This window comes from Colletotrichum orchidophilum (assembly GCF_001831195.1).
Source record: "Colletotrichum orchidophilum strain IMI 309357 chromosome Unknown Scaffold_80.1, whole genome shotgun sequence".
Classification (NCBI taxonomy): domain Eukaryota; kingdom Fungi; phylum Ascomycota; class Sordariomycetes; order Glomerellales; family Glomerellaceae; genus Colletotrichum; species Colletotrichum orchidophilum.
Genome location: NW_019173036.1, coordinates 74,382 through 93,611, shown reverse-complemented (window position 1 = coordinate 93,611; position 19,230 = coordinate 74,382). Strand labels below are relative to the sequence as shown.

General features: G+C 51.5%; 8 protein-coding genes across 8 annotated transcripts; 6 read left to right on the top strand and 2 right to left on the bottom strand.

The window, feature by feature from the left end:
* Window positions 1-481: 481 nt before the first annotated feature.
* On the top strand, window positions 482-769 carry CORC01_09056 (uncharacterized protein; the record flags this gene model as incomplete). The annotated part of the gene is made up of 1 exon (XM_022620686.1): window positions 482-769. The coding sequence occupies one exon, from the start codon at window positions 482-484 to the stop codon at window positions 767-769; it is 288 nt and encodes a 95-aa protein (XP_022472785.1).
* Window positions 770-3,894: 3,125 nt separating this feature from the next.
* CORC01_09055 (uncharacterized protein) lies at window positions 3,895-4,380 on the top strand (the record flags this gene model as incomplete). The annotated part of the gene is made up of 1 exon (XM_022620685.1): window positions 3,895-4,380. The coding sequence occupies one exon, from the start codon at window positions 3,895-3,897 to the stop codon at window positions 4,378-4,380; it is 486 nt and encodes a 161-aa protein (XP_022472784.1).
* A 1,666-nt stretch (window positions 4,381-6,046) lies between these two features.
* On the bottom strand, window positions 6,047-6,732 carry CORC01_09054 (uncharacterized protein; the record flags this gene model as incomplete). Its single annotated transcript, XM_022620684.1, has 2 exons — window positions 6,047-6,298; window positions 6,703-6,732. 2 exons carry the CDS (start codon window positions 6,730-6,732, stop codon window positions 6,047-6,049), a joined length of 282 nt encoding a protein of 93 aa, XP_022472783.1.
* A 1,149-nt stretch (window positions 6,733-7,881) lies between these two features.
* CORC01_09053 (SnoaL-like polyketide cyclase) lies at window positions 7,882-8,664 on the top strand (the record flags this gene model as incomplete). The annotated part of the gene is made up of 1 exon (XM_022620683.1): window positions 7,882-8,664. The coding sequence occupies one exon, from the start codon at window positions 7,882-7,884 to the stop codon at window positions 8,662-8,664; it is 783 nt and encodes a 260-aa protein (XP_022472782.1).
* Window positions 8,665-9,274: 610 nt separating this feature from the next.
* CORC01_09052 (methyltransferase domain-containing protein) lies at window positions 9,275-12,090 on the top strand (the record flags this gene model as incomplete). Its single annotated transcript, XM_022620682.1, has 8 exons — window positions 9,275-9,799; window positions 10,577-10,732; window positions 10,791-10,822; window positions 10,870-11,044; window positions 11,107-11,236; window positions 11,287-11,410; window positions 11,471-11,608; window positions 11,667-12,090. 8 exons carry the CDS (start codon window positions 9,275-9,277, stop codon window positions 12,088-12,090), a joined length of 1,704 nt encoding a protein of 567 aa, XP_022472781.1.
* Window positions 12,091-12,852: 762 nt separating this feature from the next.
* CORC01_09051 (methyltransferase domain-containing protein) lies at window positions 12,853-14,402 on the top strand (the record flags this gene model as incomplete). The annotated part of the gene is made up of 9 exons (XM_022620681.1): window positions 12,853-13,032; window positions 13,092-13,126; window positions 13,182-13,267; window positions 13,320-13,342; window positions 13,401-13,527; window positions 13,581-13,618; window positions 13,696-13,733; window positions 13,787-13,924; window positions 13,979-14,402. The coding sequence occupies 9 exons, from the start codon at window positions 12,853-12,855 to the stop codon at window positions 14,400-14,402; spliced, it is 1,089 nt and encodes a 362-aa protein (XP_022472780.1).
* Window positions 14,403-15,189: 787 nt separating this feature from the next.
* On the top strand, window positions 15,190-16,854 carry CORC01_09050 (methyltransferase domain-containing protein; the record flags this gene model as incomplete). The annotated part of the gene is made up of 10 exons (XM_022620680.1): window positions 15,190-15,375; window positions 15,430-15,464; window positions 15,516-15,601; window positions 15,654-15,676; window positions 15,739-15,868; window positions 15,918-15,955; window positions 16,031-16,068; window positions 16,123-16,260; window positions 16,322-16,744; window positions 16,815-16,854. The coding sequence occupies 10 exons, from the start codon at window positions 15,190-15,192 to the stop codon at window positions 16,852-16,854; spliced, it is 1,137 nt and encodes a 378-aa protein (XP_022472779.1).
* Window positions 16,855-18,853: 1,999 nt separating this feature from the next.
* Window positions 18,854-19,211, bottom strand: CORC01_09049 (uncharacterized protein; the record flags this gene model as incomplete). Its single annotated transcript, XM_022620679.1, has 2 exons — window positions 18,854-18,927; window positions 19,049-19,211. 2 exons carry the CDS (start codon window positions 19,209-19,211, stop codon window positions 18,854-18,856), a joined length of 237 nt encoding a protein of 78 aa, XP_022472778.1.
* Window positions 19,212-19,230: the final 19 nt, after the last annotated feature.

Sequence of the window (19,230 nt, the reverse complement as noted above, 5' to 3'; positions counted from 1 at the left end):
TCAACTTTTTTTGTCTATTTTCGTGTTTGGTTCAAGAGGCTTTCTTAGAGATACCCCCATCGGCATTACACTGGATCGGAAGATACCAACCGCTGCGCATTTTGCTCTTTTTTTTCATTTCCTTGGGCTTGGATTCTTGTCTTACGGATGATTCATGACGACCATTTCACGACCACTGACGAATATTCACGACTGCGCGCTCAACGATACGAATCAAGACGACGTTGCTCCGGGCTAGACGCCACGACATGCGGTTCTCTTGGTTTTCTTCGCTTCGCACAGGCTATTGAATTTCACGTTTGACAGCAAAAGGCTTGCAACCCGGACTGGATCCAATAATGGCAATGCTTTTTTGCGGCAAAAGGTCGATAAACACACATACAACAATCATCACGTAGCTGAGGCATGGTTGTATCCGGGATACAATTGTCAAGGCAGACACTGGCTTGTCGACAAGATCTTGGCTTCAGCCGTCCCCTTGATGCCCATCGCGGCGCGAGAGGGTGACGGCTGGCATGGAAATGGAGGAGAGATGGGACTCGAATCAACAAAACAAAAGAAGCTGGGCATCGCAGAAAAGACATCTTGCTGGGCAGGATACGATGCAGAGACCTCTGGCCACAGCCTCGGACTCTCTGCTCCCACGCTCACTATCTTTCCCCGCTCGACTTGGGCGGGCGCGAACGAACCCAAATCGGGCCATGCTGATCACCCCACGTGGGACACAAGTACGACACTACGGAGACCTGCGAGTCGGGGCTGGATGTGAACGGAAAGTTGCTCCCAGGCTGGGGGTCATTGTATGGGATCCGGGGAAGGGGGGTCGCGCCCGTGGCAGCTTCGGGTTGGGGGAAAACGAGGGCAAGGGACAGGGAGGAAACGGCGACGTGTAGCTCGCCCTCCTGCATGAGATACTCCGCCGTCGCCGAAGAAGACTCGGAGAAGCATTAGATTGCTTTGGCGGGGGAACGAAAGCCGCATGGTAACACAACGCCGGGTTTCTGGATCTGCTGTGCAGGACCAGGAACTTGGTTTGTTTGTTTTTTCTTACCGCGGCAGAGGGTGCAGGAAAACTTTTTTTTTCTTTTCTTTTCTTAGCAAGGGGGATATCATGAGCGATCTTGAGGCAACCCTGGAGGTTCTGGCCCAGGTCTGGCTTACACGCAGCTCAATGGGTTATTTTGCATTTTACGTTATTAGTTAATTCGAACGGGATTCTGTTCACCAACGTGCGTCTCGTGTCCCCTCTCCCCTCATCGCATGAGTGACTTTTTTCCCCCTCCTTTAACCCCCTCCTCCCACTGTGACTCCAAGTGCGGAGGTGAGTGAGTGAGCAAGCATGCGGGTTGAGTCAGATGGGATGTTGGAGAGAGGTAACTAAGTAAGCCTTGGGACTTCGAGGAGTGGTACCAAAGGTGGCAAGACCCTGAAGACGACAAGACACACAGCCCAAGGGATCAGAGTTGATGGGAGAACAGAGTTGGGACGCTCGCATGTTCATGCACTTTTGGGAAGGAAACAGGAAAAAGATCTACCCCTCCAACAACTACATGTTTTTTTTTTTGTTTTTTTTTTAATTCTTCATTTTTCAGCTTTGATGGGGGGGGAAATTGGGTGTGTGTGCGTGTGTGGGTGGTGCTTATTCCCTTGAAAGCCTTGTCACGACCAGCATCCCCGCGTTTTCCGTGTTTCCTCCGTTTCTGCATGTTTCTCTATTTCGGGCACCAAGTTTCGACAGGACCGTCCATCCCGGTTTCGGGGGAAGAAGCATACTATTATGTGAGATTCGAAAAGTGTTGACAAGCACAGCCGGCTGCGGCAAGGAAGGGATAACCAAGGCAATGAAGGTTAGACAGATAGATAGCCAGTTAGCCAGCCTCAAAAACACCAAACGTAACGCAAAAGATTAAAAAGTAAAAAAATAAAATAAAAAAAAAGGTTGTGAATGGTCTGGGTCCAGGACCAGGTTCGGACGGGTTGGTGATGTTTCCTTTCTCTCAGAAGTCAGCGCAGTGCATCCAACGCATGACTCGGCAAAAGACACTTACACTACTGAGAGTTCGTCAGTCTAGGTGGGGCCGGAAGCTGTTTCTCATGGTCTCGAAGGTCTCAAAGGTGACAGATCACGAGAACGACTGGTCCCTCACCTAAAAGCGTCTTCAGAGTTGGTATACTGCTGTGTCGGGTTTTAGCGCTTTCCTTTGAGTCTCAAAGGCTTGTTTGGGTGCAAGTCATCCGTCTAGACTCTAGGATGCTACCTATGCTCTTTGGTCTCGGAGCAAAACCTGCGGCAAGGTGAGATAAAAATCAACCCTATCGAGGCAATGTAGTCGTCATGATTTAACAGTTTAGACCTCCCCACCCCCCGTCAAGATCAGTCCACTCTTTCGAGGCAAGAGCGCACGCAGAGCAAGAATCTTGCGAGAAACAAAGCCTATCTGGAGGACGAGCGGCACTGAACGGGAAGTTCTAGAAGACGGGGGTTTCTAGGGACGATCAGCGGGTACCGCTGTTCATTGTGTCTGAGCGTCCTGCTGCCGGTGGGCACAAAGCAATGGCCCATCCTGGTCTGGCCGCTGTCGGTCAGTCGCATGCCCAGCTAACACAATTCCCACCCCCCTACATGGACCACACCACCACACCTTTTCGGAACACGGTCCAGCTCCAAAGTCGGCCCTTTGCTGGTTGGCAGGCGCTCGCACGGACAGGGAACGTCTGAACGCCGGGGGAATTCTTGTCCTGTCGGATGTCGACAGGCAAGACAGACGTAACGGGCGGCCAGATGGGTTCAGCCGGTCCCGGGGAACGGGGAAAATGAAGCAAGGGAACTTTGGCACGGTTTCAACCACGACATTCGGATCTCTTGGTACGACGCGCGGGAGTTTCGACATCGGGAGGGCGTTAGAAGCGAACGCGCGAGAAAGAAGGAAAAGGGGTAAAACGGGTAAAAGAGGGGGGAAAGTGTCATTTGGTAGCGTTTCGAGCTCGGCTACTCAGCTGAAAGAAGGTGGGTGTTTGGAAATGGGTGTCTGTCTAGGTATTTGATATAGAAGATTTGGGTTGGCATCTATCATGTTTAGGAGGCGGGTGGTGCTGACGGGTGCTAGGGATGGTGTCATCCGGCGCTGCTGAATTGTTTGAGGCTCCGCGGAAGGAAGAGTTACGCGTCCCTGTTGGACAAACGCGTTGAGAGAAGAGACAGGTGTGGCGTGTAATAGAGTACAAATGGTCGCCGTCGGTTTGTTTTGGGGAACAGAGTTTAGGCTGAAGTCTTCTAATGGAAACGATCGTGGGAGTTGGGCATTTGACTTTCCTCGTCAACGGAGTGTCGACAAGAGACTTTTGCAATTTGGCGGCTCCAGGCTGACGGCGCATGAAGCCTTCCATGGGGTTGACAGGTGCAGCGCACGAGTAGGGGGACAATTGCTCCGCGCTTGACGCGAAGCAAAATTGCTCCCATGATTTTTTTTCTTTTTTTGCTTTTCCTATTGTGCAGAATGTCTCTGCCTGCCAAGAGAACTTACTCTGGTACGGAAGTGCGAATTTTAGGAAGTTGGGTTTGGCGGGCCAGGTCTACTTTCTTCGCAATGGCAACGTTCCACGTCGCATCCCTTTGACCGGCATCCGGGGACGGGAGAGATAGAGTGACGGGAAAGCCAAGGCGATGCCGAACTGGCTTGATGGGATCAACCCGGAAGACCAGCAACAGCCAGAGACAGACAGGGACGGTGTGGCTTGCCACTCATGGCTCGCAGGGATAGGAGCCTGGGTTGCGGCTGAGTCGCCCAAAGAGGATGGTGGGGCACGGCGGGTATGGCGGGCGTGGCATCTTGCCTGCCGTCCGTGCAATGCCAATGATATGTGCCCTCTTGACAAGACATTCCCTCTTGATGGATGGTGGTCGTGGTGGTCGTGGTGATCGTGGTGGTCGTGGTGGTGTGGTGCTGGTGGCTGTGCAGGACGGCAGTGCTCCAACGCCTATCCCACTTTGAAACGAAACATTTTGTGGGGGGACACGCAAGGAGGGGTCTCGCGCCCACATTGGTCGGCATACGAAACCGGGGTCCCGAACGGAATGGGCTCCGGAGGAGGGTTCCGGGGGAGAGCACGCCATTGACTGGCACATCTGCCACTTCTGCCATCGTCCATGTACTGTGTAGGGGGGAGACGTGCGGATGTGACCGAGACTCAATTCCGCCTTCATCATCTGCGACGTCTTATTGGGTCGCGGCATCGAGACGCGATCTGGCTTGGTTTGGTCAGGGACGAGTGTGGGGATGGGTATTGGATACCGTTAGAGGGGATCCGCGATGCCGCGTTTGGGGTCCATCTGAGATCCGCCGCTTTGCCAGCCATGTCCCAGAAGGGCCTGACAGTTGAAAGGGTACTTGGGCCAGCCGTTCTGCCATGTGGAATTCGTACCGAGAGAATCATCCAGGTAGCTAGCTGCTCGTAGCCGCTACATCGTAGGCGAAGTCGGTCATGTACCTTGCGCGCGGTAGAAAGAACGCAAAGGGTTCGGTGGACTTTGAAGCTTGAATCCGGCACAGTCAGACCTTGGACACCGGGCAGGGCCGGACGAGAGCGTCCGGCTGGCGTTCGAAGCCGACTCCTTGGCGCCGACTTGAGGGGGGGCGGCTTCAGCTGGGAGAGGCCAAGTGAGGGCGTGGTCAAGTCTCGGCTGTCTGTGCCCGTCACTTGCAGGATCCAGAGGAATCCTGTATCGCATTCTGACAAATAAGACGTAAGGTTTTCGAGGGGATCGACAGGCTTGGGACCCATCCCAGACTCGTCCATAGGTAGGATCGAGGTGTCGAGATGAGACGGTCTTTGGCCATGAAATATCTCTATCCGTCATGATCGTAGCGGCTCCGTACCTAGTCGCGGCAGCACCGTTCGTCGAGCTGCAGACTCATGGTCCGGGCGTTCCCCCTTATTGTTTAGTCACACGATAGGAGCGCCGGGTGGACTATATAGATTGAATGTTCGGCCTTATGCGCTTGGGCTGGAGGTAGATCGCACATGCATGGCATCGGTATAACGATCGAATGGATTCCTCGAATTGTTGTCAGCACCCGGTTGTTCTTGAGCATGTGATTCAGTCTACCTTAGATTGAGTCTTCTGTCACAACGCCTTGTGAGCCTTGGTTCTGGCACAACACGGTGGGGTGGCACATCGCACGGCGATGTCGATAGTGATAGCTACCGATGATCTTGAAGAGCATTGCACAAATTTCGATGGAAGAGCAAAGTATAGAGGCGTCATAGAACAAGGCCATCGATCTGAACGTTAGCATATGTTGTTTTCAATCGTGTAGATGAAAACCGGATGCTGGGAAGGGACAGCTGGAAAGTTGCCGTGGACTGCGACAGTCACCTTATGGACTGGTCGCACTTGCTCTGTTTAACTGCCTGTCTGTTGGTCGTTGCTTCCTTCCGTAGCTCGTGAAGCTTGGAATTATTTTGTCCCTTGGGCGAGGAAGGAGAAAAGGCCCTATGCCAAGAAGGGGCTCTCGTCGTCACGGAAAGCGCTTTGGTCGAGTGGTACCGCATCGTGTGCGTGGCGGAAGCGTGGAAGGAGTTAGCTAGCACTCCTTCCACGTCCCTCTCGGTAGCAGAAGGGAAAAGGTACCCGCGACACCCATGATGTTTTTTTCATGATGGAGTGTTGTGAAATGAATAAGTCGGGCCAGAATCATGGATTCCATCTTTACTGTGCCATCTGCTTTTATCTTTTGAGTCTACATAGCTTTATATTTGACCTTGTCCATGTATGGCCAGCCATCTCCTACCAAATGTGCCATTGACACTGTGATTAGCGAGCAGTGTTTAGCTCTATGTTGCAGCCACACTCCCCTTTTCGCCGACAAGGGATCTCAATGAATGTATGCATACGGCAACCTTGATCGATCATTGTGCGACCAACTGAGCTAGCTTCTCCCACCTACATAAGACCACCGCAACGTTGAAGAGGACCATCTTCACCACTAGCATGACATCAAAAAGTGAACAAGACAAGTTCGACCAGGCTATTCTTACGTCTTCTTTAGAGCTTCTGACCATTCTCAAACCGTCCCTTGAGGACCTTGATCTCTTCCTCAGTGAGAGCGGCCTTGGCGGTAGCGTGTAGGGATATGACGTAGGCCACCAGACTGCCGGTCTTTGTGGGTTCGTCGGCCAGTCCGCGTGCCTCGAGCAGGGTGCGGGCCTGCAGTGGGTCGTTGACGAACTGAGAGAGGAGAGACAGCTCGTCAGAGTCGAGGATGGGGCACGCGTCTTCGTTGCAATTGATGATCTCCTGGGCCAGAGTGTGGTGGAATTAAGGCGCTTGCGGATTAGAAAGTAGATAAAGTGCGCAGTCTGACTGCGGTTGCAACGTCAGATTTTATACCAGAAGCGTAGATGCGACCGCCCCTCGCATCAATCAACGGCGGGCAATACGCTTCGCTTCAAATATTTAACGCAACCTATGGCGCAAAAAACTGAACCCAAGGAAAACAAGCCCGATGGTTGAGAAATGCCTGGTTCAGGCAACAGCGTTGATAACAAAGTGTGGCATGGTAGAGACCTGCCGGGATAAGGATGCGACTCTACTTCTTATTGCCGATACCACAGACTTATCACAATCTAGCAACCAACATCACTGAATTTCCGTTCAAAATCAGTCTGAACAATTTGTAACCCGGACAACGTCGACCACACCGTTCCCGAGTGGATGTCTACAGGGAACATGGTGAGGTCTAGATGGGGGGCACTGACCCATTGAGCCATCCGCAGAGCGACAGAGAGAACACCTCTCCCTCTCCATCTGCGTTTGAATAAAGGCGATCAAAAACATTTGCTTTTACCACCAGTCAGATATTATGTCACCGATCTAGTAGCTTGTCCGAATCACTAAATGCCGTTGCAGGGGTTTCCTTCGAGCTGCTTTATGCACATTTTGGGTAACCGTTTGAGGCAACATTTGAGACATTGCAAATTAAGAAACTTATTCTCGGTTCCGATTTTATCGAGGCTTGAGACAATCGATCGACTTGGAATTACAAAGGCCGAAGTCATCGCAGGTTAGCCGGGATGGTGACCGGAGACGCATTTGGAGGCGGGGCCGGTGTAAGACTGGAACCCACCGGCAGCGGGCCGAGCTCTCGGGCGACCCACCTGCCAGAAAACATAGGTCGTCGACGTCTTCCGAATTATCATCCTCGGGGCCCATGGCCCGTGTGAAATGTTCGGTGACATTTGAAGTGAATGAACGTTATTTCCGGGCTTACTGAATGATGCTCTAATACTACAGCATAAGTAGAGGTAAACCTACATGGCGGAGAGAGCAGAACCACAGTAAGTGTACAGGTAAAAGTAAATTACCAGTAGACACGTTGAAGCAAATGAATTTGGCTCGGGAAAGCCTACCATAGGCCAATCAGTAAGAACTGGAGTGGATTTGCCTTGACCAGAATTTTTCCCGAGGCTCGGTGAAAAATTACTGTAAAAGACAGCATCATCCGCGCCAGGCCCCTACCCCCGCCGGTACTGCTTATAAGTAAACAACGCAGTGAGATGAGACTCTACGACCACAGATTTGGCCATTTGTGAGAGCGGGCAAATGGGACCTGCCCGACGGGCCTGGCCGGCGGTCCGACTCACTCGTCTATCACGCCCGTCCAACGTCAGCTTCGTGATGCCGGACTCTCTTGGCTATTCTTGGCGATGACGGAGAGCCAGAGGGACGAGGAGCGGGTGCATCTATATAACACTGGCGGGCGGCAGCTCACTCACCGCTGGGACAGTCAGATCCTACAGATTCACTTTTCGAAAGAAGAAAAGAAGAAAAAGAAGCAAAAAAGCTGAAGAGAAGAGAACCTTCCCATTGAGTCCTCCAAAATGACAACCCAAGGCATCGTTTCCGTCTTTCAGACCTTCCTGGACGCACTAAACAACCAGAAGTGGGAGGAAGCCCACAATCACCTCCAGCCGGTGCTGACAGCGACCTACAACGAAACCGCGGAAAGCAGAGACGAATTCGTCAACCGCCTCACCGCAACCGTCGAGACGGGCGGCCAGCTCAGCGCGGACCAGTGGACCGTCGACGAGGCAGCACAGTCCCTCGGCGCCCGCCTCATCACCACCACAATCGACGCCGCCAAGGTCTGGGACATTGTCCTCGTCTTCTTCGGAAGCGGCAAGATTGCGCGCTGTTACCAGATCGCGAACCCGCAGCCCGGACCGTTTGGGCCCGAAGTCGCCGCCAAGCCCTCCCAGAACCCGTTGTCAGCCGCCGCGATCGAGGCGCTGTACCGGAAGTACATCTACAGCTACAACGACGGCTCCATGCCCACGGTCCTGCCGGCGCTGTGGGCCAAGGAGGTCGTGCTGCATGGCGAACTGGTGCCGTCGCAGGCGGCCGTGGGCTTCCTCGGCAAGATTCTGTTGCCCGTCGTCGCCGGTCTCAAGTACGAGGTCGACGAACTGGTCGTCGACGAGAAGAAGCAGCAGATCGCCGTCAGGCTGTCCATCTCGGGCGTGCCGCAGAACAAGAATCTCCAGAAGAACGGCCCGGGCGGAGAGGTCACGGTCTACGAGCAAGCGTTATACGGGTTCGAGGAGGGCAAGATTGCTTGGGCGTGGGCTTCACAGGCGTTCGATATGACGCCTCCGTCGTCGTAGAGCGGTGGACAGTTGTGCTCCCATGGTTCATCGGAAGTAGAGGGTGAGCCATTAGCCAGGTTCAACGCCATGTGCTTTGATTCAGTAGAGAGAATGGAAACAATCCACAACCGATGGACTGATAATTTGCTGCATGGTATCCAGCGCCGACGAGATTTCACTCCTTACAACGCCCAGCAATGTATAACGATACTTTTTGTAGTATACTGCTCGTTCATGATGAATGTGACTCTGTCAGAACCATGAAGCATTCCTCAACTCTGACCCCAAAACATTCCGATTCTATTGCTGCACTTGAGCATATTGTAGAATCCTCCCACTGTCGGCTATGATATATCCAAGACGTACTGAGCTTACTCTTGCGGTTCTGGGTACGTGGCTGGAACCCGCCATGGCGCTGTTCGAGGATACGGAGCCAGTGATTTAAGATGCTTTAAACAGGGAAAATATAATGTTAAAGACGTAGATAATTTTCTGGAAGAGACATGAAGGCTTCCACCGAACCAGCTGTGGTGGGAACTCAAAGTCTCGCAACATCTCCATTGCCATAACTGTTCTCGTCTATGACCCTCTCTCATTGCGTTATGAAGAACGTCAAGCCCACACTCAAATGCAGAATCTCTCGCAAGCGAAGGAACGCAAGCGAAGGAAGATGCCAAAGATAAACAAAGAGAAGCCTGTAACGGCGCAAGAGCTATCCTCGACGCCTTCCAAACCGACGACCTCGTCTATAAGCGCCGATCCAGTGCTGGGACACAGGGTTGTCATTCTCATTCACAATTTCCTCCAATCGGCAAAGGAACCCGATGCGCAACGACGCATGGATGCTAAGGCCGACGTCAACTACATGAGTGGCCCTCATTTCGATGAAGATCACGTCAAGAAAGTCGGAGAATCTACTATGAATGTCGAGTTTCCAACGACTACCACTACAACCACTCAAGTCAATTACGACGACGAAAATGAAGAAAGTCATGCGAAACTCAAGATAAAAGGGTTGAGTGTGGATGATGCTATCAAAACCTTGATGAAGGGGTTCTTGGACAAGCGCAGGGCCAGCAGAGACTCTAGGTGTTGCGGATCACACGACGTAGCTCCAATATATGAAGCTTTTTTTTTTTTTTGGCATACAAGGGTCCGAGGCTCAGTCCGATAACTTCTTGAGCCAGCTGAAGGGAGGCGGGGTATGAGGTGGTTCCTTGTCCCCTGGCCTTCGGCGACGGAGTCCTCGCCGAAGGTACTTGGAGATCTTGGGCTCTTCGGTGGATGTTGGAGAGAAAGGTGGCTGCCATCTCAATCATAAGAAGTAACGACAGAGAAATCTCACGTTGTTTACTATGCAACATCAATTTAAATAAGTCCCCGACGGTTTTTTCCTCAATTTTTCATGCTGGTGTTGACAACTCTTAAAAGTTCGTATGATGACACTATTGCGGACTTCTGAAGTCCACATAAAGTGAAGGCTTCGAGATCTCTCCGACTCATTTCCCCTCCCATCCGCACTGAAGGATTGGTTTCTTTCCCCTGTTCCAACAGTCTGCGAAACAAGTTGGGCTGTGTCATGCGCCCCATACGGTCCAGATCAAAGACGGGGCGGGTAGGGCGCAGAGACGTGATTGGTCTCGCTGCAGCCAAGGATGACAGTGCCCAGCCGTTGGAGGCGAAGCGCCAAATCGCAGACCGGTGATTAGCTCCCGATTTCGGTAGTCCGCAGGATTACGACCGGTGTAGATACCAAGCTTGGGCCGTCTGCATGCTGTACGATTCTATCACCAACAGACTTAATCGAGGCCGCCTGGGTTGGAATATGCAAAAGGCACAGTTTATCGTCGGATACAAAACCACGGAAGCCGGTTCAAGGCCTCTTCGCGCGTGTTTCTTTCCACTTTCTCGGGTTTTTACTACTGTGTAGACCCATTTGTTCGGAACAGCTGCAGTCTGCACCGGGCCGGTAGTCCAGATGAGCGCCCTAGGAGGCAGTTTCTCGGAAAGGTCCGACGCCGCCTCCCCCATGAGTACTACCTCGGACACGAGTGATGAAGGTGTTGCACTCGAAATTGACGACAGTGTAAGTTGTTTTAACACCTTCTAACATAGACGCATCACACTCAGCTTATACCTACAAGGAGGACAATGATTCGACCCTTGACGACCGGATGTATGAAGAACTTGAGTCGCTCCACGTGTATAGAACTAATGACGCAGGTCGTCGTACACCAAGTCGGTGACCTCTAGCGCAACGGATTACCCTACAGAATATGGGCGGCGATATCATGCATTTAGAGCAGGAGGTAAGTGTATTGAATATCATGCTGCCACCCACAAGTGCCTCCGGGACCCTGCTCACTATGACACGGCCTACTTTGCTCCCAACGACGAGGTAAGCAATAGTTACACGTAAGAGACCTACTTGTACTGACGAGGATTTTCTGTCCTCTCAAGGATGAACTAGGTCGCCTAGATTTCAACCATGAGCTAGTCCTAAAGATCCTCGATTACAACCTCTTCTTAGCCCCAATCGACGAGAAGGAGATGCAGCGAGTACTTGATATCGGCACTGGCACGGGCATCTGTGAGTCTACGGACACTGTCTACCAGAGCACTAGAGCTGATAGATGGCAGGGGCTATTGAGATGGGTGACACTTTCCCAAACGCTCAGGTGTGTACTACTGCGATCACATTACACGACCGGAAGCTGAGTCGACAGATCATCGGCAACGACTTGAGTGCCACCCAACCAAACTTGTATGGTTTACCGCCTCTTGACACCTCAGGAACGCTAAGTACATAGCTAACCACGACAAGAGTTCCATCCAACGTGAGGTTCGAGATTGATGATGTGGAAAGTGATTGGCTCTATGAGGACCACTTCGACTTCATCTTCAGCCGTTACATGGCCGGATCTCTTTCAGATTGGCCCACACTTATAAGTCGCGCCTATGAGTATGTGATATTTAACACCGACGGCGCAATATCAGATATCTAATTACCTTGCGCACAGAAATTTGAGACCAGGCGGATGGATTGAATTCCAGGACTACGATTTCGAGTTCTCGTCCCATGATGGGAGCTTGACGCCAAATCACTATACTTATCAGTGGGATCATCTCTTCATGGAAGCCGCCAGAAGCGTTGGCCTCGACCCATGTCCTGGATCCAAGCTGGAGGCCTGGGTACGCGAGGCGGGATTCGTCAAGGTCACGCATCGTCTTATCAAGGTGCCTATCGGGCCGTGGGCTAAAGACCAGTATCACAAAGATATTGGCATGGGGAACTTGATCCAGCTTCTGGACGGGCTCGAGGCATTTACCTTGAGGCTATTCTGTGGGATTCTAGGCTGGACAGAGGAAAAGGTGTCGATGCTGCTGTCCCACGTCCGCCAAGAGCTGAGATCGGGCGCCTTCCATGCCTATGGCAAGTTGTGAGTAATGGACCAAGAAGAGTACGATGAACGAATCAGGGCTGACAAGACCAATAGCCATGTGGTATACGGACAGAAACCGAAATGGGAACCCTAGAATTATTCTGCCTGTGCACCAAAAAATAACTTAGATCAAGATCGAAATGTCTTTCGAGATGCCACACAGCCTGACGCATTGTTGACAAACAGTGCTCTTACTTGACTTGCCTGCCTCAGTTGGAAACATCCCCTGTCTGCTACCCTGGCGAATTGGCAGGTGTTACTGATGCAAATATATGAATTATGCATCGCTCCGGATTAGACAGAGTCAGGATCCACCGGTAGACCGGGGAAACCGGAACCTGTAGTCTTCATTGGCTTTGACAGAATACAGCCTGTACTGTGTGGTATGTAGCCAACAACGAACACCCCGCTGCTGGATCATTGGCAACGCTCTGATTAGTTTCTTACTCCGGCGGCATGCATGTGAAGCTGGAAAATGGCACGTTTGTTAGCATATTCTGCATGGGAGAACACACGTCGTGCACCAACAATGGGGCGCCAACGACCGGAAACCCGCAGGATGCAGGGAAACCAACGGCGTGTACTTTGTACAAAATTCGCTGATTGTCTACCTTAGCTAAGTCAGTCTCCCACTTATCCTGCCTTCTCCGTGCTCACCGTCCCATCTCCTTGTTTTTCAACACCTTCAGGTCTCACTGAATTGGGCTTTTTGTTCAGATTCTCGGGACGAAGACTCCAACTTTTTGGCAGATTGACATCCATCATGACCAGTTCACCAAGCGACCGAACGCCGGCGCCCACGGCTTCGTCACCCACCAGGGAGAAGACGGCGTCACCAAAGGCAACGAGCCCATCGCGGTCAAAAACTGCTTCGCCAATAGCGCAGAGCTCTCCCGCGGGCGAGGATTTAGAAGATGACATTGAGGTTGACGAAGGACTAAGTGTTGGTAGTCTCCGTGCCTGGGCTGAAATCAACGACACCCTTGCTAACACAAAGGCTAGGTCAGCGATGGAGCCTCGCTCATGGATGATCAAATGTGGGTTTGCTCATCGCCGTGTGCCCTCAGGCGCAATACTTACGGTCCGATGAAGATCATCCTATACGGCTTCCCTGGCCTCGAGCGCGGTCGATTATCCCATAGAGCATGGCCGTCGGTATCATGCGTTTCGAGCCGGAGGTAAGTATACCGTAGCTGATGTATCTCATGCTCACTAGCTAACCAACCTCAGCTTACTACGCTCCAAACGATGAAGTACTTGCTCAACTCATCCAGAGAATTATCCAACCTGCTGATCACGATATTGAAATAGAGCGAGATGGAGCGTCTTGACTTCCTGTCGACCTTGATCTTCAAAGTCATTGGCAAGTCATACTTGGCCCCGATTGAGCAGGATAAGACTCATCGGATCTTGGACATCGGAACTGGAACTGGCATTTGTACCTTGCTTCTCTGCATCCGTAACAGGCTCTGGTCGACTGACTTAAAACAGGGGCTATCGAAATGGGAGATTTATTCCCTAACGCAGAGGTGAGCATTCGTTGCCAGAAATGAGCTTTTGCTTTGTCTACATGTGCAGAACAAGAGCTAACTGAATGGCTCGATAGATTATCGGCAATGACTTGAGCGCAAACCAGCCGACTTGGTACGATACGATTGCAGCTTTCATGGTGTGCATTGTTTTCTGACAGGTGACAGGGTTCCGTCAAACGTCAAATTTGAGGTTGATGATGTCGAAAGTCCCTGGCTACATTCAACCAAATTTGACTACATCTTTTGCCGGTTAATGGCCGGTGCTATCGGAGACTGGCCTCGATTGGTCAAGAATATTTACGAGTGAGTCTGAAAACATGGTGCCGTGGAAAGCTCATTATTAAAAGCGGGTTCTAGTAATACTTCCCCCGGAGGCTGGGTCGAATTCCAAGATCTCGATCTCCTGTACCGCTCCGATGATGGCTCCATCACTGACGAACACGATTGTATGAAAATGAACAAGACATTTATCAGCACCTGCAAACAAATTGGCCGCGAGCCCTGCCCTGGTCCTCTTTTCAAGGACTGGGTCACAGAGGCCGGCTTTATCAACGTCTCTCATCAGCGGTACAAACTGCCTCTTGGGCCTTGGCCCAAGGATCCTCATTTGAAAGATGTCGGCCTTTGCAATCTTATCTGCGTGCTGGACGGCTTGGAAGCTTTCAATTTGAGACTGCTGACTGGAGTACTCGGGTGGACGAAGGAGGAGGTAATGGTGATGCTAGCAGCTTGTCGAAACGAGTTGAAGACGGGCGCCTTCCATGCTCGGATGGAATTGTGAGTCCCTTCCCTCATTCTCCTGACCTTTAAATTCTTCCCCATTCGGTCCTTAGCTAATCCAGTAAAAACACAGCCACGTTGTGTATGCTCAGAAACCACATGCAGAGACGGAAGCTTAGCTTAGGCGCAGTGCTTAGAGAACAAGTATGTTGCCGTAGTCGAGAAGGCTCCTATCCTGTATACAGATATCTATCCAAGTGATCTCTAGAAATTGAAACATGCTTATTCCCGTTCCGGAGGCTCGGGAGTTGTTGTCTCTTCACCTTCCGTTTGGGGGGGGTTTCGGCCCTCGATTTTCCATACCAAGCAACAGGGGGACGATAGAAGTGTTCTCTCAGCTGATTCGTGCATGAGGTGGCTCGCCTCTTTTCCATCGCAATACCCACATGAAGACCGGGGAGGCTGGAGTGGACACTTTTTATTGGACTCAAACCAACAGGCGTGGGATGCGACAGCCTGACAACCCCCCGCTACAAGATCGTTAGCAAGCTGCTGATTAGTCTTTGACCCCAGACGCATGCGAGTTTGCTACGTTGGTTCTGGGAAATGGAACGTTTGTATGCATTCCGCATGCACCAACACCGAGTTCACAAGCTGTAGGTGCCCGCATAAAGAGGAGCAGCCAACTGAGTACAAATTATTCTTCCTCTCTGTCAAGCGCATCCATTCCCACCACCCAGTCTCTCTCCGAACCCAATCCTTTCCACTCTCCATTCAATTCAAAGTGTAACCCTTCATCGAGATTTTGAGGGCAGCAGCCTTGAGTTCTCTCTAGACCGCTATTCGATATGGCAGGATCACCAAGCGAACAACCTGCGTCGGGTTCCCCTGTGCGCGCGAAGACTAGCTCTCCTGCCAGGTCCAAGACCGCTTCCCCAGTGAGGTCCAATGCTGCCTCTCCAACCGGACTTGGCTCGCCCCCAAGTGAACACCAGAATGAAACAGCTCAAATTGAGGTTGACGACGAGGGCGTTGTGTGTGATCCACAAATCAACTTGACTCCAACTTTGCTCTAATTGCATTATCAGGGATCTGACGCCGCATCAACCGTTGATGATCGGTGGTAAGTATCTGATGCTATGAGTACTCAAGTTGACGCTAAGTCGGCATGTAGGTCTTCATATACGGCGTCAATAACTTCAAGCGTGGTCGACTACCCTACAGAGCATGGTCGTCGCTACCATGCTTTCCGATCTGGATGTAAGTTCCGCTGCATGTTGTCTACAACACGCGGATGACTGACGAGACATAGCATACTGGGGTCCTAACGATGAGGTATGGCTACATCAAAATCTCAACCAACGAGAACTCCATCAGCTAATGCGTCTGACTTGAAGAGCGAGAGCGACCGCCTGGACTTTTTGCATATGATGATGGTAAAAGCCACCGGAGAGAAACTCTATTTAGCCCCGATTGAGGAAGAAAAAGTCCATCGAATTCTTGACATCGGCACCGGGACTGGAATTTGTAAGTTGCGGTGATGTCAGCAACCTCAACAAAGACTAATGAGATCCAGGGGCAATGCTCATGGGTGAGGAGTTTCCGAATGCAGAAGTAAGCATAGACAATCCTGATTTTGAATACGGCTTTGCCTTTTGGAAAGTGGCTAAGAATAACGCAACGCAATAGGTGGTGGGAAATGATCTGAGCGCTATTCAGCCAACTTGGTACATATCGCTCCATTCTGTCGATGCAATCCTGTACTAACTAGAGCTATCTAGGGTCTTGCCGAACGTCAAGTTTGAGATCGATGACGTTGAAAGTCCTTGGATCAACTCGAGAAAGTATGACTTCATATTTTGCAGAGATATGGCGGCGTCACTCGGAGACTGGCCGAAGCTTATGGAGAGGATACATGAGTAAGTATCCGAGACCTATAATTCTTCTTTCAATTTCTGTTTACTCACCTTGTCAACTCAGGAATTTAAACCCTGGCGGCTGGGTTGAATTCCAGGACTTCAACTTGCGTTACACGTCCGACGACGGGACTTACACCGAGCAGTACAAGACCCATAAGTGGTCCAACATATTCTTTGAAGCGTGCGAACGCATCAACCGCGAAGCCAACCCGGGACCTAAACTGGAGGGCTGGGTTCGAGAGACTGGCGATTACGTCAATGTTTTCCACCAGAAGTTCAAGATTCCTGTTGGGGACTGGCCGAAAGACCCCTACTATAAGGAATTGGGCCTGATCAACCTGATGCAGATCTTGGATGGACTGGAAGCGTTTACTTTGAGACTCTTTACCAGTGTATTAGGATGGACCAAAGAGGAGGTTTTGGTCCTTCTCGCAGAGGTCCGTCGCGAGCTGAAGTCTAGAAGTTTCCATGCCTATATGGAGTAGTGAGTCTGCCCGTTGCCTCCTTCTCTTTCAACTGACACTGGGATTTGCGACTAACAACACCGCCAATAGCTACGTTGTTTATGCGCAGAAGCCTGAAGTGGAGCAATGAGCAATAGCTGATACGTTCTTCCGAGGGGTGTTTCTCGATGGAATGTTCGACTTTGGGTTTACGGCTGACCTCGTTTGGACGATGGGATTATTTCGAATTTGTCAGGTAATCTGCACATGCCAATTGGCTCTTGACCTTGCTTCGCTCATAAAGGCATGGTCCAAGGCACCATCGGCTTGCCATGTGAAGTCGTCACCCCTGGTTTGACTGGCGATGCACTAGCGTTCTGCATGGCCCCGCTCCCGTCACCCGCCGGCCAGAACGGGCCGCTAGTCCTAACGGTCCGGCCCCGCCCGGTGTTGCTTCCGGAGCGGAGCTTCTGGTAGATCCTGGCAGTTCGTCCGAATCAACCAACCATTCAGACGGCCTGTGACGCAGCGACCCTGACTAGTGTGAATCCTTCTGGGTGTTTGCTGTTTGCCCACTTCTAAGCCTTCCTCTCCGGGCGCGAGGCATGTGATCTGGTTCATATATTCTTCTAGCGTGGGAACGTTGCCAGGTGAGATTCTGAGTGGCATTTTTCCTTGATCCGAAGGTCGAAGATGGCCCGATGTGATTTCATTGACGGACCTACTGAAGTGCGTGTGTCTGCTGGGCGAATGGTGCGATCACTATTAATAACTGAATGCATGCAGTTTCTGCACCATCTGTGTTTCGACCTGTTGCTATCTCTCCACGCCTAGCCTCAACGTCTTACCGTGATTCGCCTAGATGATAATATAGCCAGCTACTGAATCGCATCCATACTGCCGGCGGTCATACTGGTGACAGTTCTCTTCCTTGAATCAAGAGCCAAGAATGCTGAGTCAAAGCCGAAGCCACTCAAGCCGCGATCGCAGGTCGTCCTGGACAAATTGGTTGGCAGGAAGCGGCCGCCGCGTTTTGTGGACCGAAAAAAGTTGGTATACATCGACGCTGCGGTATCGGAATTCATGCGTTGACGATCAGTCTCTCCGGGGACTATCCCACCAAGAGCCGAAAGGGAGGATGAGGTCTATGGCAAGCGCATCGTTAGGGGGGCGACGCTGTTTGCGAGTTCTTGGGCCATTGGATGAGATAAAGAGGTTTTCGGGGAAGGTGACGGAGACTTGGGATCTTTGGCCCCTTGGAGATGGGTGGACTTGGACGGTAACTTGCGTGCTGACTTGCCCCTGCCAGTGTTCGGTCAAGGCATACAAAGCTGTTAGGGCAACTGAGTAGTCCTTGACAACACCTTTATGGTATTCGCGAGTTTGTTGTGGGCCTTTGATATAATACTTTTGGAGAAAGTTGACAACGTGGCTATGGACGTGACGGGCTTATTGATGGTCCCCTCCGATGTCAAGTTCGGCATTAAGCCTGGGGGACCGTGGGTGAAGGACGTAATCCGGAGAGAGGGAAACCGCCGAGACTGACCATTGTATGAGCGAGCCATGGGAATGGCAAAGCAAATATGACGGTCTGTATCGTTGTCTCTCAAGTCCCGCCACAGTCTTCTCCGCATGTGAGGTCAAGAGATCAACCAGGTTCGTCCTTTTGGAAAACCCGGGACACAAGCTTCCTACTTAGTAAAAATCTGGCACCGCGCGGCCCCGAGCTGGGCGGTTTTGCTCGGTATGATGTCCGTCAAGCAACGCCAAGCTCTTCCCTCAGACAGGAAGTGGCTCAAACAGCTAGTGAAACCAGTCAACGAACGAATCGAGTCTTTTGCTTCTGTTCGTACTCGTTGGCGCCTTGGTGAAGGCCTAGGTCTTTAGTGGATCATTGATGCTAGGTGCACGTAAGCCACAGTTTTCAGAGGAGGAGAACTATAATTTGGACAGTCGAAGAAGATAGCATGTGCAGAACTAGTTCAAGCCGCAAGCCTGGCAGAGCCCATGGTTAATTATTGTTTAGTAGACATTTGTAACTCCAAACGCAATGAGTTTGCTACTCTAAAGCCCAAATCTAGCTGCAGAAGCAACAATGCTGATACTCTCTGGCGTCAAAGTCATTGTTCTATGTGCTCCGTCCCACCGAGTTATTTCAAGTGAGGTTCCGGGGACACTTTTCGCGTGTTGCCGCCTTGATCTTCGCCGAGTCTGATCCCAAAACCTGCATTAACAATGAGATGACGGTCAACACATCACAAGGGGTGACCCAAACTCACGCCTATGAAATCCCAATTCGTGTATAACCATTCCCGTCTAACCGGAACCGCAAACGCAGCCCTTACGGAGCGCTGGGGCGATGTTGGGAAAGGGGAAGCACTGGCGGCCTTGGACATCGCAGTTCTCGCTCGCGACGCCGCAGGCGGTATCCGAACAAGGGCCGGTGTAAGGTGCTTGTGCGGTAGAAGCGGCTACGAGCGCGAAGATGGTCAAGAAGACGCCACGCATGTTTGCTGGTTTTGTTGGG